The following is a 15777-nucleotide window of genomic DNA, read 5'->3' on the forward strand; positions in this document are numbered from 1 at the left end:
GTTGGAAGGTGATATTTACTTGCTCTTTATTAACCAGACAAACAAATTTACACAATTTTTTTTGACACTCAAAATTGATTTTTAAAATTATCTAATCAGAATTTTTATTTTCTTTGAGCTTCGGTGGTTTTGAGAAGCATCAGAAAATTACCGTTTTGATTCAAATTTAGGACATTTTACGCATTTTTGCATATAACATCAAGTAATCAAAATAAATTAAATTGGTCATACCTCTGCAAATCTCAAACTAAACAACAAAAAATATTTTTTTTTCAAGAAACGAATAAACAAAACAATTTTTTTTTTCAAGAAACGAACCATAAATCATTTTGATTTAATTTCTGGACATTGTTGATGTTTTATCATGCTTCATATAACGGATATTTTGATTCAAATTCTGGACAGCATCGAAACATCGTCGATATAGATAAAACATCACATACTATGTACATTAAAACCACAACTATCTAGGTTTTGACTAATTATTATCTTTATCTCTTGAGGTCCAATTTATTAAAACGTGCTGAACACTGTACGTCCTGAATCGATTAAACGACAGCATTGCCGTGTTTGATTAATTTTTTTTGTAATAATCCGGATACGGACACATTCAGTAAAAATAAAATTTATGTAGAGAATCTGATGCTATCCGTTTTTCGAATCAAAACGGTAAAATCGAAAAAAATATCGAAGTAATAATGCTGACTTAACTGACTACTGACTTGGTAGTAATGCTCATTAGAATATCATTTGCAAAATTATCTAAACACGATTCTTTATTTAGTTTTTAACAATTTAAATTAAAATAATTCAAAACAAAACCCATAATCTATCAGATTTAATTTTATTTTATTCTCGTTTTAAAATATATTATATCTAAAAATTCTTACTTTCGTTATAGGACGATATAAACACGAATAAAACTTTTGAATACAATTATTAACAACACATACTTTTTATAGTTTATTTTGTAAAAAAAAGACATTTATCACATTTTTTGTATGCCCCCACTAGTAAAAAAGTGTTAACAATAGCAACCCCTGCATAGCGTCTATCGCTGACGTCATACACGGTCACCTTTTGCAGCACTTAACCATTCATACCCGCCGCGGTACGTGTTACGAGAAGTCAGCATTTTTTGGCTATTTTGCAAATAATAAAACAAGATTTCTGTGTACACTGCTTGTCGAAGGTTCCATGCCAATGCTAGTAGCAACAGCAACAAACCCACCCATCGGCAAAACGATGGAACCTTTCGAAACGGTCCATGCAACCCAAGCAAAAGAACCCAAGACACCCGGAGAGTGAAATTAAAATGAATAATAAAAAATATTGTCCTCCCAGGAGATGATTTAACAAGAATTATGTTTGCTCGAAACCAGCACACACACACACCCGCACGTATATATGCGCGGTACACGGCTGTGACCATCAAAAATGTCCGGCTCCATCGCGTCGGCTGAGGTAGGGTTTTTTTTCAGTGCCACACGTGGGTACGGAATATGGTGGAAGAGGCCAGGAACACAAATCGTAAGATAAACATGTGGGTGACATAACACGCTTCGCACCATTTACGAATTCGTCCCGAGCAGTCGGAAGGCGGGAAGCGAGTTTGCTAAACAAGCCAACCCAATCGGTGAGCGGTTCTTTATGATTGTCGGACTAAGCGGAGCCCACTTTAGCATCCAACAACAACGTTAGAATAAGTTCGTGCGGGGGGGGGGGGGGGGGGGGGGGGGGGGGGGGGGGGGTGAAAAAATACAGACACAAAACAAAAGATGCTCGCACAGAGGCAACGCTCTCTGGGTTCTCTAAACTCCTGATACATAATCCGACCGGGCGGTCGGGAATATAAAAGGAAACCCCGTTTTGTTTCCTCTGGGCCGTGGGACGCTTCAGTGCGCGGTGTACAAAAGGGAAGCATATTTATTTTCCATCAGCCTGTTGTTCTCGGGATTTAGCAGCTTTAGAAAAGCGCGTGCATGAACGCCACACTGTCAAAACCGGACGGTAGATCGGACCCCGGACCGGAAAGTCTCAAGATTAGTGGAGGATGCCTAAAAGCACCCTGTCAACGACCGGGCAAAGATGTCCTCGCGAATTTCCATCCGCGCTGGTGAAAAGGAAGAAGCACAAAACCCATCCATATAACGATAAAGAAAAACGTCATTGATGGAGCAAAATGGCTAAAAGCAATAAAACAAAAATCGCTGGCACGCACACAAACGCACCCTATAAAGTGTAAACTGGGCACCACAAATAAAGCAATCGTTAACGGTAGCATTTGGCCGTTACGAAATACAACAACAAGAGGGGAACACACAAAAAAACAAACGATTCAAACGCACATCCTTCCATAAACTCATCCCGCTGCCATTACCAACACAAAACACACGCAAGGCTATTTCGTGGATTATATTATAGAAAGTCGACCCGGTACGGAAAGAATAGAATGGTCAAACAACTTCACCACCGCCAACAGCTCCACGCATCACAACGAGCTGGCATATGGAAAGGGGGAGCCTTTTCCCAACAAAAAAAAAAACCGCCCAACACCACGTCCGTGTGTGTTCGTTTGGTGACGAAGGGAAGATAATGTTTATGTTTCCCGCGCTGTTGCCGGTTTGGTTCGCGTCCAGTGCGCAGCACACACATTCGCAGCATAATTTAAAGAAAATAAAATTTGATTGTTATTTCAGCGCTGCGATGCGGAAATGGGTTTATGGGTTGGAAGGATTCACCGCTTATGATGGTGATTGAGAGTGATTTCCTCGGGCGGCAGTTATGACCCGTTTGGTAGTGTGCAAAGTGAAATGGAATGTTTGAACTCCGCTGGAGAAAATCGAGGATGATTTGTTTGGTGACGGATGATGGCTGAATGAAGAGATGGTTTTGTTAGTCGTCTATTTTTAACCATTGTACATCGCAATTTGGGTGGCCACATAGACCCATGGTTTGGTGGTTTGCCGTACGCTCTCGTACGTCGTACATCGAATGGCTTCTGGACCTCAGTTCCTCTTGACGATTGAGTTTTTATGAGTAAGATAGGCAGAACAAACCCTTGGCGATATTTTAAGACTAATGCCGAATTCTGCAATGGGGGACACTTATTTTTCCAAAACTAATGAATGAATCAGATTGAAGGAAAAAGACTCCAAAACTTGTGTTACTTTGGTCCTAAAATAAAGCCCAACAACTAGATAGTTGCAAGCATTGCTACTCACTGTTAAGTTAATATTATTAAGTTATATTAAGTTAATATTATTTTAACTTTTCTAACACTGTATTCTTTTTTTACACTTCTTTGTTTTTGATATGAGTTATGAATCTTACCTTTTTGCCATCTAATTCATGAGTACCATGTGCTAACACTTTGTCTACGCTGGCTGGATCGCCGAATGTGATGAAGCCGAAACCCCTGGAATGAGAACGAGAGTACAACAATTATAAGCATTGAGTGTAAAAAACCCTAACCGACTTAATTCATTTAGACATTCTGACCAAACTAGAAAGCGTTAGTAGCTTCATTATGTTTCTATCTTTTCTGCTTTTGTCATAGCTTCTCAGACGTTTTATGTCAAAGCAGTAGTTTTGTTAGTAATTTATTTAGTGTTTCTTTTGAATTCATTAACCTAATGCAATTACGTTTTTTTTTCTTTTTACTCTATTTGTATTTTTTTATTATTTACATCATGTCAGAAACCTGTTCACCGAGTGATAATTGAAATCGACTGTTAATGAAAATTTCTAATTTACTTAACACAGCTTCCTTGTGCATTAATTGCTTCATGGGCTTACTTTTTCGCTAAGTTTTGTAAAAACTACTGCACTGGGTGGAGTACCGGTTTGCTACTACGAGGGAAAAAATATACCATTTGTTACACAAGAATGGAGCACACCTACCTTGGTCGCGAGTACAGAGGAGCCGAGGAATCAGCCAATCCCATCGCAGACGAGCTGAAAGAGAATGGTGTACTCGTTTCAAACCAGTTTTGCATGATAGCAAATGTTATGTGTTTATCAGTTCTTTTGTATGATATTGATATAAATTTATGCATGTGTAAGTTACTTTTCGAAATAAAGAAAAATTTTGACACTAAAATTTAAATTTCAACAAAAATATGAAACTAAGAAAAGAAAATATAGCAAATAAAGAATAAAGTACTATTAGTTTAGCATCAGCTTATATCAAACTAAAGCAAAACTCGGCCAAACAAGAAAAAGTAATAAGAAATATAATTTAAAAAAAACAATTAAAGCTTTGAAATTACTAATAGAATCTAACAAAACTAACGACCTCATTGATAGACAAACCATGAAGCAATTGCACACTTAGCAGTAATAAAATATGAAAACAAAAAAAAATTAATACAAAGGATAGGGATAAAGACAAACAAAGAGATAGTATCGCGTGTACAGTAAAGCGGCAAGAAAAAGGAAATCGCTATGATCTAGGTAACGTAAAATTTCTTAAATTATCAAAATGAATGAAGCAACCATCACGTCCGGTCGAAGAATGAGAATCTCTCGATACACACACATACACACACCCATACACGCTCTCCGAACCAGGAAAGCATTAAATCAATTTAAAGTATCATGGATTAGATTTAAACTCCTGACAATATATCACACCGCGCGATACCACCCCAAACTTTCCTTCCTCGACAAAGAACCACGTTTCCTTATCTCGTCATCCTGACAAAGTAGAATGTACAAGGATTTTCGACCAATTCGTTGCAGGTTTTCTGTGTGTCTTTTTTCACTCTCTCTCTCGTCCTTTTTCTATGGTACGTTCGAAGGAATTCTCATTTTGCCTCCAGTCCACCTAACCGATCTTCGTATCGTTTCAAGTGTTTAAAAAAGATGAAAGGATATCGACGGTTATGGGTGGGCTGGGTGGAAAATGAAGAAGGAGACAGGCGGTAAAAGCGCGCAAAAAGACAGCAAAAGCTTGCAGAAGAAATGCTACAATGGAACAACAATAACGCGAAAATATGAAGCACATACACAAACATACACACACGCGGACATCGCATCATCCACACGAATCTGCACGAATGCTCGAATGAGTCGTAAGCGTAAATCATTGTTGGTGTACCGCATATCTTCGTTTTCTACCTTTCCCTTAAGCCTCCGAGCGGTTCGGTGGAGCCGCTGATGATGGTTATTTTCGAAGGCAAAGATACGGTCTAGCAAAGGAAGAAAAAAAAATCGCTCAAAAGAATGAAAAAAATATTTGAAAATAAAGAACAATCTTACAGACCAACCGCATCCTTTTACCCACACTCACACAACCCGAAGGCGATATAAACTGCTGCAGATGGGAAGAACGAAGGAAACCCATTGGGCCATGTAGCGGTTTTGAGTACGGGATATGAGGTAAAATATCCTTCCATTGACAAGCGGACAAGGAATCCACCGAATGGGGGGAAAGGACAGGGCGGGAAAGGAACAACAACAGCAACCACAAAAAAAGGGATAAAAGTTGATGCAGCAGCAGCAACAACAACGAGTCGAGAAAAATCTCATCAATCATATGACGATAATGAATTTTTCTCTCAATTTTGCCGTAGTTTTTCCGTTTTTCGGTGACGTCTCATTTCATTCCAGGGCTGCGGTTGATGCGGGTGGAATGGGATAAAATTGGGTTCGTGTTGTTTTCTTTCCTTCTTCTTGCTATCCTTCGCCCTAGGAAGGAACGGTATGCAGTTCAAAACAAAACAGGAACGGTAAGAAAGCTTGATGTTGAATAGAAGAAAAAAAAATCCCCCCTCGAAAACCGTTTGCGTCTCATCACCATTCCAGTGGCTTTGGAAGGAACGAACCCGCACATGACACATGCGGCAGGGAAAACATACGGAAAATTTGTTACTTTCCACTCTGTCATTGTGGGCGATCGTAAGGATCTGTTTTGCAGGCCTTTTTTATTTGCTATGGGAGGCTAAAAGGAAAGCGGCCACACACATACACACAAAAAGCGGTCCGTCAAAAGAAAAACTCGTGGTAAATGAACACACCAAAAAAAACTCCCCAAAACGTAGCAATTGCTTTGGCGTTTGTGGTGGAAAAAGGGCTCGCGACTTGCACACAATCAACAACAGCGAACTGGCAAAAAAAGAAGTTATGAAAACCGATTTTAACAGTGAATCGGTACCCGGTGGTATCTTTGGAAATGGAAAATAAGGCCACACGGTTTTGGGCCAACGAACCAAACGAGCTACGATGGTAAAGGGCTGTAGATATGCTGCGGGCTGAAAGGCAGAGTCAGCGTTTGAGAATCCTTTTTCACGTTCGATTCATTTTATCGCGTTTTTATGCTCAGCTTCTCAGCCTTTTTTTTACATTATTTTTTTCGTTGGCAGCAAGTGAACGAATGGTGTGTGGTTACCAATATTCATTCAACGATCGGCGAGCAGCTGCTGCTGCCGTTTGGTAATGAAAACCCATCAAGCGATATTTTTCCATCATTTGCTCATATTCAGTCATTGAGGGTGACCGAACACGTGTGTATGGTGTTTTTGTGTGGCGCTGTGTGTTATCATATCTCTTTGCTAGTGATCAATTTTACCACAGGACATACACACACACACTTGCCCAGCAAAAAAGGCAAACAACTGTTCGTTTACCGCGCAGCTTCAATCCCGCTATTGTCATCCATTCGCTGGGATTCGTTGTATCGGAAAAAAAATCGGGAGCCTTCAAGTTGACTGGCTCGAAATGGCTTAAGCTCCCTGTTGTGTATTGGAGTGGAAAATGTTTTCCTTATGGATGAATAGAGACCAGAAATAAAGAAGAAAAAAAACACACCCACAAAATAACAGAAAAACAACGAATCGAACCACATTGTGAGCTTTGTGGCATGCCTTGCTGCCGCTCTTATATGACACGAGTCGTGTAAATATTATGACGCTTTATCTCAGCTTTCTGTACAATGTTCTCACGTCAGGCTCTAGTTTGTGGGTGCTTTATTGCTCAGTATGGTGCAGTCAGGAGACAGCAATTACAAGCTAATTTTAAAATTATTTTTCGAAAAATCATTACTTCCTATAAATACAAATTCTTCAAGCTATATTTTTCTATCTATCTATCTATCTATCTTTCCACCTACAGCTCTATGCTTTTCTATACCTTTTGTATTCACTCACTTCTATGCTAATTATTTAAATTGGAGAACTGTGTGTCTTTGCTCTTACCAATCGGGACGAAACCTAGGGTTGATTTTCAGAACATTCTTTAATTTGGATAATTTTATCTGCAAAACGGTGCTGTTAATTGTCTGTCGATCCATCTAGTGAGGTGTTTGCGAACCGGTGATGGCCAATCTGTTTGATCGAACATGGGAAGGATCGAATCACGATGGTTAGTGGGGGTTGCACTCTGAATGTGACGATTCATTGTTAACTGTATGGACAAAATATTTTAAAACATTTTAAAATGTTCCTATTTATGTTTATGTTTATGTTGAACGCTTTATCAAAATAACATGGTAGTTCTGTCAGCTAAAGGTGATTTTCAAATGTTAATGAAGAGTACAGATGATCTTCAAATCTGGAGCAGTAATCCCTGTAATGTTTTTCTTCTTATTTTGAAGATTTTTTCCATATATGTTTATTCATTTGGGAAAATTTCTATAATTAGTGTATAAATGTAGTATATTAGTGTATAGTTTATATTCGTAATAATAAAATTACAAATGTAATACTTTTACATTTTAGTATTCTTTTTCAAAAAGAAGATCAAAACAAGATCACATTAAATCTAAGGTTTCCATATTAAATAAAATACAGCACTGTTCAAGTTTCAGTATTTCATTCATTTTATTCAAATATTGCCTTGTTTTCCATGTAGTCCAAGAAACTATCTTGAGAATATCTGGAATATGAAGGATAATTTCGGACAACAAATGGTTGGCAATAGTACGACAAACCCCGTAATAAATAATAAATAAAAACATAATAATGGACTGGCGAAAACCGAGCATACAACCCAAACTGTAAGTTACAGTCCAAGCTTAAAAACGCTTATATTTGAACCCGATCACATACACCACCGGACCGCCCCCAAATATTACTAAATGTTTTATTTTAGTTTCTAAAAACATACTGACAATTATTCATTTTATTCACTCATTTAACATGTTTAATTTGGATTGTTTGCCATGTTTGTAATATTTTGGATCAATATTTGTGTTCTTCAAAATAATTTCCTTATTCTTTTTTTGTGGTACATTTTCTCTGCGTTTCTTGAGCATATTTGCTCTAATATAAAAAAGTGAGGGAGTGCTCTTTCTAAAACATTTATAAAAATACTTTTCTCGTTCTGATGAGCGTGTATATCCCCTTCAAACAACACTTACCAGCAAGTTACAGGAAACAACAAGAACACAAATCTTAGTACTAAATATTACTCAAAAAAGTATGTAAACCCTAAGATTAAATTTTGTGGAGAAGTTCGTGTACTATCGATAGCATTAATTCGACACCAAAGCTGACAAATTACATTGCAGCTATGTGGACTGCCCTTTCCATCTCTGATTGTATCATAACTTTACCCTACGCCTTGTGTAGGGAACTTCGACAAGCTAAACACGCGAACGGATAATATCACAGCTGATCGTTAATCAATGGATCTCGTACGCACCGTTTTCTCACCATAATTACACGAAGCAAAGTTACCACATCTTCTACAGCGACCGCGTATCGCCGATAGTTCGCCTACCTAGTGCAGTCATTATGACTCATTGGAATATATTAAAACCGGAAGGCTGCCGGTCCCGACTCCTTCACCCAAAACGCACTTGGGCGAAAGTGTTTACCAGCTTCGTCTAGTACCCGCGGCACGATTTGCCGGCCAAACCGGCCAAACCAAACCAATGGGCATCATCGTCTATTGCATCCTAATTATGGATCGATAATCATACACCAGCTGGCGCTGGAGCTTGCAGTCGTACTTTTGGTTCGCACCGCCGAACACCGAACCATTTTGCTCGAGTGTGTTAACGATTCACTTTACACCGAAACTCGTGATGTTCCAGTTTTGCGGTACGGTGTATCACCAAGCGCAATCGGCCGCCCTGGTTTATATCATCAGACCGCACCACACTGTCCCGCATCTTCCCGAAATCCTACTACGGATCTCGACCCTACCACGGTTCAAGGATCTGCAGCACTGAAGTTGGCTGTAAGGGTTCAATCAATGCTAATGTTGGGTTTTAGTTTGCTCCTGTTTCAGCAATCTGCGGACACGAGCCAAAAACCGGCGCTAGCTCAGCAAAACGCACATACGTAGTGTTCTGTTTTACGCTCCGCAAAAGTGCCGTTGCGTTTCCGATCCGTTCTGCAAACGTGCGCTTTCCACCGTTCGGTAACCACCAAACTCGAAGCTGCTTACTCGACTCGAAACTGCGGCTTTCTTTCCCACACTCTTTCGTTCCCGTCCACTCATCGATGTGTCCGGAAAGGCGTCCGGCGTTGGTGAAAAGAACCGGGCGGAAAGCGACGGTGGACGCTTATCCTTCGCAAGCTGTCAGCCTGTTTAAATTAATTAATCGATATCACATTGAAAATCTGCTGCAGTCGACAGTTTTACAGCGCCGACCCGAGACGCACAAGATGTACCATACATACATCCACAAACACAAACCCACACAGCGACACGCTCTGCTACGAAGGGCATCCTGTCGAATGGTTACAGGGTCTCTTACAGCCTTCGAGTTCCACTTTCGGGTCACCTCCATCATCCTCCAGCCGTTGTAACCGATGCGCTTAGAGGGCTAATATTTACCTCCAGAACGTCGCATTACCCTGCCTGACGGGAGATTTTCCATGTGAAAAGGTCTGTTGGTAGTAGTTTCGAAGGCATGGTTTTTCCCTCTCTTCGTTGTACAGAACGGCGCTCATTTGCTTAATCAGAACCGTACGTCGAAGTGGTACACTTGAAGCTGGCTTTAGTCAAACAATTTGAACACATGACTTAAGCACCATTATAAAAAAGAAAAAATATCAGTAACTTGTAGCGAATATCCGAACAGTAAAGAATAGTCATTTTGATACGGACGATTTAAGGAAGAAAAAATCCTAATAAATACGATATTATTATAATAAAAAGAATAATCGACAGAAACAAATTTCAAGTATTACAAATCATAAAATAGATTTCATAGCAATTCGCAAAGTAACCTAATCTCGTGAAAAAACACGAAATGTGCTGACTGCTACATTTCCACCAGATCGCGCAGTGGCATCGCATATGTAGCATATCAAATGTAATGAGCTCGAAGGTTTTTTTAAACCAATTTGATGGACTATTCGGAATAATCCGGCAGGATTTCTGAAAAATTAATTTGTAAAAAAAAAAATACTTTTGAGCAAATATCCAAATCATCAACACTCAGAAATTTGGGTGTTTTTTTGGTTGAGTTTATTTTTTTAGTTTTTAGTTAAAAAAATGAAATGATTAATTACGCCCACTGCAATAAAATGTTATTAAGTCATACGGCCTGGCCGTCCTGGATGTATAAAATGGTACTTAGATCGAGAAATCCCGCTGTTATACTAACCTGTACGATGTCTTGCTAAGAATTCTAATAAAAACACATAGAGTACTTTGAGATGACGCATTCATAGCGCTGGGATCAGTTGCGTTTATTGGAGATCTCGGTAGAGTTAGAAAGATGGAAAATACATTTTTAAAGAATATTAAAAACTCCCGTTGCTTCAATGCCAACATAAATCAACGAGATAAAAATGCCAATTATGCTTTTATTTTAGAAGAATATCTACATAATGAAAAAACAACAAAGCTCTTGCCTTCCGTACTGATGTGGAGTTATTTTACTATGAAAAACAAACACCAGATTGCTGTATTTCTTTCTATGAAAATAAATATCAGACAAGAGTTTTCATCAATAGCTTTGCCAAATAAAAACCACTGCAAAGCTCAACTATTCGTCGAATGTTTTAAGTTGTTGAAAGTAAAAAAAGAAAATTCTCTCCCTATCATAATATACAAACAGAGATTGGCACATGATAGCCCAGACTAAGAAATACAAGCGTGTTTGGATTGATCGCTTCTTCGATAACGGACCGGCACAAACAACCACAGTACATCCTACTATAAAAAGGATAAATTCCCTCAAGCAGTGCAAGAGACTTTTTGGTTCTCATATCGCCAAACCAATTCAATTATGCCCCACCAAATCAATACCCCTGTTGGCAAAACAACTTTCAACAATGATTCATATCACTTGAAGACAATAAACCATTTTTTTCTAAAATCATACCACGTAAGTTTGAGACAAAATGCCAAACCGACACTTTGGTCTTAATCGAAATAAATGAGCAAAACATTAACTTTTATCTACACACCGCCATTTGTCTCTGCCATTTATGGACATTTTTTTTAAACTCCTCGAGACATCGTGGATGCATTAGATGCGCTTTTCGTCATCTTTCAGTTGAGATAAACGATTGGGGTTTTATTCCTTCTTTACACATCACTCTTCTGCATTGCTACCTGTACCGTATTGTCGTTCCATTTCTCTTGCTAAACTTCGCCCAAAATGCTTCCTCCATTTTGTGTGAGTTCCGTCCGTACGTAGTACTAGGAAAGTTGAGATAAAGTTTGAAAAATCTTTTTTGACTGATTCGCCCGCCACTACAACCCCTCCCGGGCCAGATATCGTTTAGGCACTATCATTCCCATTTTTTTGTTACCTCTAGGAAAGTGCAATGCGAAACACAAAAAAGGCATCTCAAAAACTACTTCCGGTCCAAAGTCGAACTAGTAGAATACTATTGCTCTGTCACTCCGTTAGCAAATTCATTTTTTGCTGTTGTCTCCTTTTCGGCTCTAGATCTTATTTCTTTTTTTTTCTCCGTCTCAAAATTGTATTGCCTGCTCCTAAACGTTTTTTTGTCTCCTCTAGTCTCTGAGTAAGAACATGAGTAATTTTTCATACTACTTCGAGGAGACTTTTCACCACCACCGTGTCTATCCGTTCTGTTCGGGGAAATGCACATATACGCATACCGACGCACCCGACCACCGTCCCCTGCACCCACACCATCTACGGTGATTGAGCAATGGGATGAAATTTGCACTCTCATCATATTCCCGCTGAGTGGAGATTTTCTTGACTTGCTTTTCTTTTTCATCCAACGCTTTCCCTAACTGGAAAATGACTGCACAATCTTCCAAACCTTGTTCAACGAACCTTGCATGCACTGGCAGAGACTGGCTGTGTGACGAAGAGGAAAGCGCGAAAATATGAACTAGTTCTTCATCAAATCACATCTTTAATGCTTTTTTATCAGTCACTACTAGGACGGAAATGGAACTTTTTTTTTTGTTCCTCGTACTCCTAGTATGTGTGATGAATGATGTGTCCCTTGGTAGGAAACTACGAGGAAGAAGTGTGCCAAAATTGACTAAGAAATGGCTAAAGCAGTGGTGAAATGGTTTGATTTGGCGTACATTAAACAAATGGCTGACATTAATGAGCAAATGAGCGATCTTGGTGAACCTTGGGCATTGAATAAGTGGCTTCATAGCTTCGCTACTAAAGGCTTTATTTTTATTAGTTTTTTGTATACAATTTTATATTATTTTTAAGCCCAATAAGCATGTTTTTTTCCTTCACCATTATATGTGAGAACGTTTGTTCGTTACACTCTAAAATATGTGGAAAAAATGAATACTTCGCATGCAGTAAATTATTCCCCCATCACATCTCACTTGCACATAAGGAAGGATCGTATTGCGCTTTGCATCACACACCGTGCCGTGAAATGAATCTTGGCCGAACACATTACAATGAATGTGCGCTGTTTGCGATGGAAATCATTCTAAAGAAGCTCGATCATAATGCGCTCCAAAACGACTGTAAGCAGCACATTTAAATTTTATTGCATAAATTATTCAACCCACCAGTCTGTGAACTGCCACGGATCCTTGGGAAGGATCGAGGTGGCAAGTTACGGTTCGAAACACTTTTCCCCACCTAGCGGAGGTGATTTCAGTTCCGGCTTATGGCGAAAGGTGAGATTTGGTATTGATCGTGGAGTGAAGGTTTTACAATATTCATGGTGCATAAAGGTGGGGGTCGGAAATTTTAAGCGGAAAAACTCAATCATCGTAACGGAAATAGAAGAAACAGACGAATTGTCTGATGCAATTTTTTGTTTTGTTATGCAAACGATAAATCAGAAACAATGCATTTCAAATGTATTCATGCGCCCTTTTTCTGGATAAATAACTTTAATGGCATGCGAGTATGAAAAAAGTGTCTGGAAGTATGATTTAAACCACAAAAGGAAAATGTTCTTAGTAAAATTTTGTTCAAAACCATTTTTAGCAGCCAGCAAAATTGAATGCTTACTAAATATCAAGAGCGCCAGGATGAGCTAGGATTATATATGCTTTACCAAAAAATTCTCTATAATAATGCCTTTAAGTATTTGAATTAAAATCTTCTCCTATCGATCCCTATAATTATCCATTTCTTAAAGTAAGTTTGCAACGAAACCAAAATCCACAGCGAATTTCACAAAACAACATTAAATCACGCTCAAAACACATTTCTACGCGTTAACATTCCAAAAACATCTTTCAAAACACAATTATTAGCGGATTACTGATTTGAGCATGATGGTATCGCCTGTAAAATATTTCTTCGGTGCGTCCCGCATTCAAGACACAGCGTTGAAAACCTTCCCTCAGTTCATTGGTTTAATGCGCAAAGAATTATTGTACGCTGGAGAATTGTTGTAAAAGAAGGTAATAATGTCTCAAAAATTTGCAGGATTGTGGTGTGATTTTTAAAAGCTGCGGCTGCTGTTTTTCTAACACGACGGAACACCGAGTGACCCGATGATGGATAGGTTTTTTTCTGTTTGAACTATGGAAAACAAAAATGTAAGCAAAGCAAAGGGAAAATAAACAAATGCATCTTATTCCTGAAATAAATTTATTGTGGGTTTAATCATTTGCTTTTTGCCTTGACAGGTTTTGATTGAAATGTTTCGTGCAAAAAGAAAGGACAACCAATGTCGGTAGTATCGGTTGCAAATGGTTGCCTTAGAAAATTACATTACGTTTCGGTGGTTGATGAATTTATGACTTCCGTGTTAATGTGTCGAAAAATGGGTCAAAAATCCAAATTTTTCAGTATTCTTATGTGCTAAAGGCAACCTACTTTTATCAGTTAATATTTATTAACAATATAAATACCACAAGCCTATTAACCTGGGTTAAAAAACCATTTCTTTTCAGAAGTTCAGGCATTTTTCACTGTGCAATAGAAGCGTATCTATTAAATTAAAGTAATTCCTCAGTAATGCATATCAATCATAATGACAACTTGAACATCTGTCACAGTACAGTTTACAGTGTTCTTCATCCACTTAAATCCTGCTCCCGCAAAGCTGCTGAATGTTGCCAGGATGTTTCCATTTAACCCCCTGCAATAATCCGGTCCAACCGATAAATGGAAATAAATCGTTTCCTTACGCTGGGAACATGAACGCATTGCAATCGGTTGAAATTCGTGTTGTCACCAAAGCAGAGTTCTCTTGTCAATATTTCCTTCTTTGTGTGTTTTATTTTTTCTTCTTATAATCGAATGCTTTGTCCATTTCCGATGGACATTGCAGTTAAGAAAAGTGAAACAAAGAAATATACCAGCAACGTTGCCCAGCACCAGGCACGCCACTTCTCTCAAATTTCTTTTTTCTTCTGTATGTCCACCATTCCAATGTCCAGAACACACCGTCACACAAAAACACAGACACACACACACACACTTATGGCCAAACTGGGACGGGAAAGTGTCGTTTCAGGGCGAATAAAATATTTCCACACTTTATTAAAATGTCATCGGGAGAGATTATCTCCTCAATTTCCATCTTGGTTTTATCGTTTTGATGATTTGCTTCGACCCTCTTTAAATCCCTGCCTATTCCGGTGAGCTACTTGCGCTTTTCTTTCGCTCGGCAACCCGCATTTCTGGTGCCCGTCATTCGGTCTGTTTCGCATCGTTTGCCGCTGTCGTCTGATCTTACTGCCCAATCTGGCTGTGCCGCTGTTATCTTCATCCCGGAAGCACCAACGTTCACAAGAAAGGACATCTTTCATCACCGGGCCCCGAGTATTAAATGTCGTACATTGGTCGGATGATGGTGGTTTGGCAGATTTCAGCCGGTACGGCTAAGTGGAAGCATGTTGAAGAACCGTTCGCAGCTGGGCACGAGGTCGGAAAATGTTTCTGGGACTGAGTTTTTCCGTTAATGGGGTTTTGCACAAAGTTCCCCGTTTTTTGTGCGGCACCGTGTGACGCGTCCAAGGCATCGGAGGCTGGATGGATGATGATTTTTTAAATACTCCTGGGAGAAATTTGACACGTGTCCGGAATCGAGTGCGGTCGATTTTTGCTTTTTTTCATTCGTCCTTTTTATTTGTATTTTTTTTTCTCGTGCTCTGAAACAGCACCAACCGAACTGCCATCTTCTGGTAACAGTTCTTTGCTTTCCATTCACTCTCCAGCGCTTTCAATTCGATTCTTTCTTCCAGAGGAAAACTTTCATCACCATCAAAACCCCTTTTGTTCGGGATGTGTAACTGATCGTCGGACGAGGTGGATTGCATAATGAGGTTAGTACGGTGGCGTGGAAACAAGATCAGGATCGGGGATAAATGGCTGTTGACATTTTGCTCTGACGCTCATTAGTAGCTGATTTGACGGGAGGAACACCTTAATGATGGTCAGTGTTTCTCACA

The 15777-nt window shown here is 39.1% G+C and overlaps 1 protein-coding gene across 13 annotated transcripts in view; it reads right to left on the reverse strand.

Moving 5' to 3' along the window:
* Nucleotides 1–15777, reverse strand: part of LOC125767667 (RNA-binding protein Musashi homolog Rbp6) — a 594718-nt gene that overhangs the window by 327469 nt on the left and 251472 nt on the right. For 11 of the 13 annotated variants that reach the window (XM_049434475.1, XM_049434479.1, XM_049434480.1 and 8 more), the window contains 2 exons: nucleotides 3904–3957; nucleotides 3334–3418 (listed from right to left, as the gene is read on the reverse strand). In XM_049434475.1, coding sequence (XP_049290432.1) covers nucleotides 3334–3418; nucleotides 3904–3957 — 139 coding nt within the window. The remainder of the gene's footprint in view (nucleotides 1–3333; nucleotides 3419–3903; nucleotides 3958–15777) is intronic. The other 2 variants (XM_049434485.1, XM_049434488.1) reach the window with 1 other exon arrangement.

Source organism: Anopheles funestus, chromosome 3RL, assembly GCF_943734845.2.
Source record: "Anopheles funestus chromosome 3RL, idAnoFuneDA-416_04, whole genome shotgun sequence".
In the NCBI taxonomy this organism is placed as follows: domain Eukaryota; kingdom Metazoa; phylum Arthropoda; class Insecta; order Diptera; family Culicidae; genus Anopheles; species Anopheles funestus.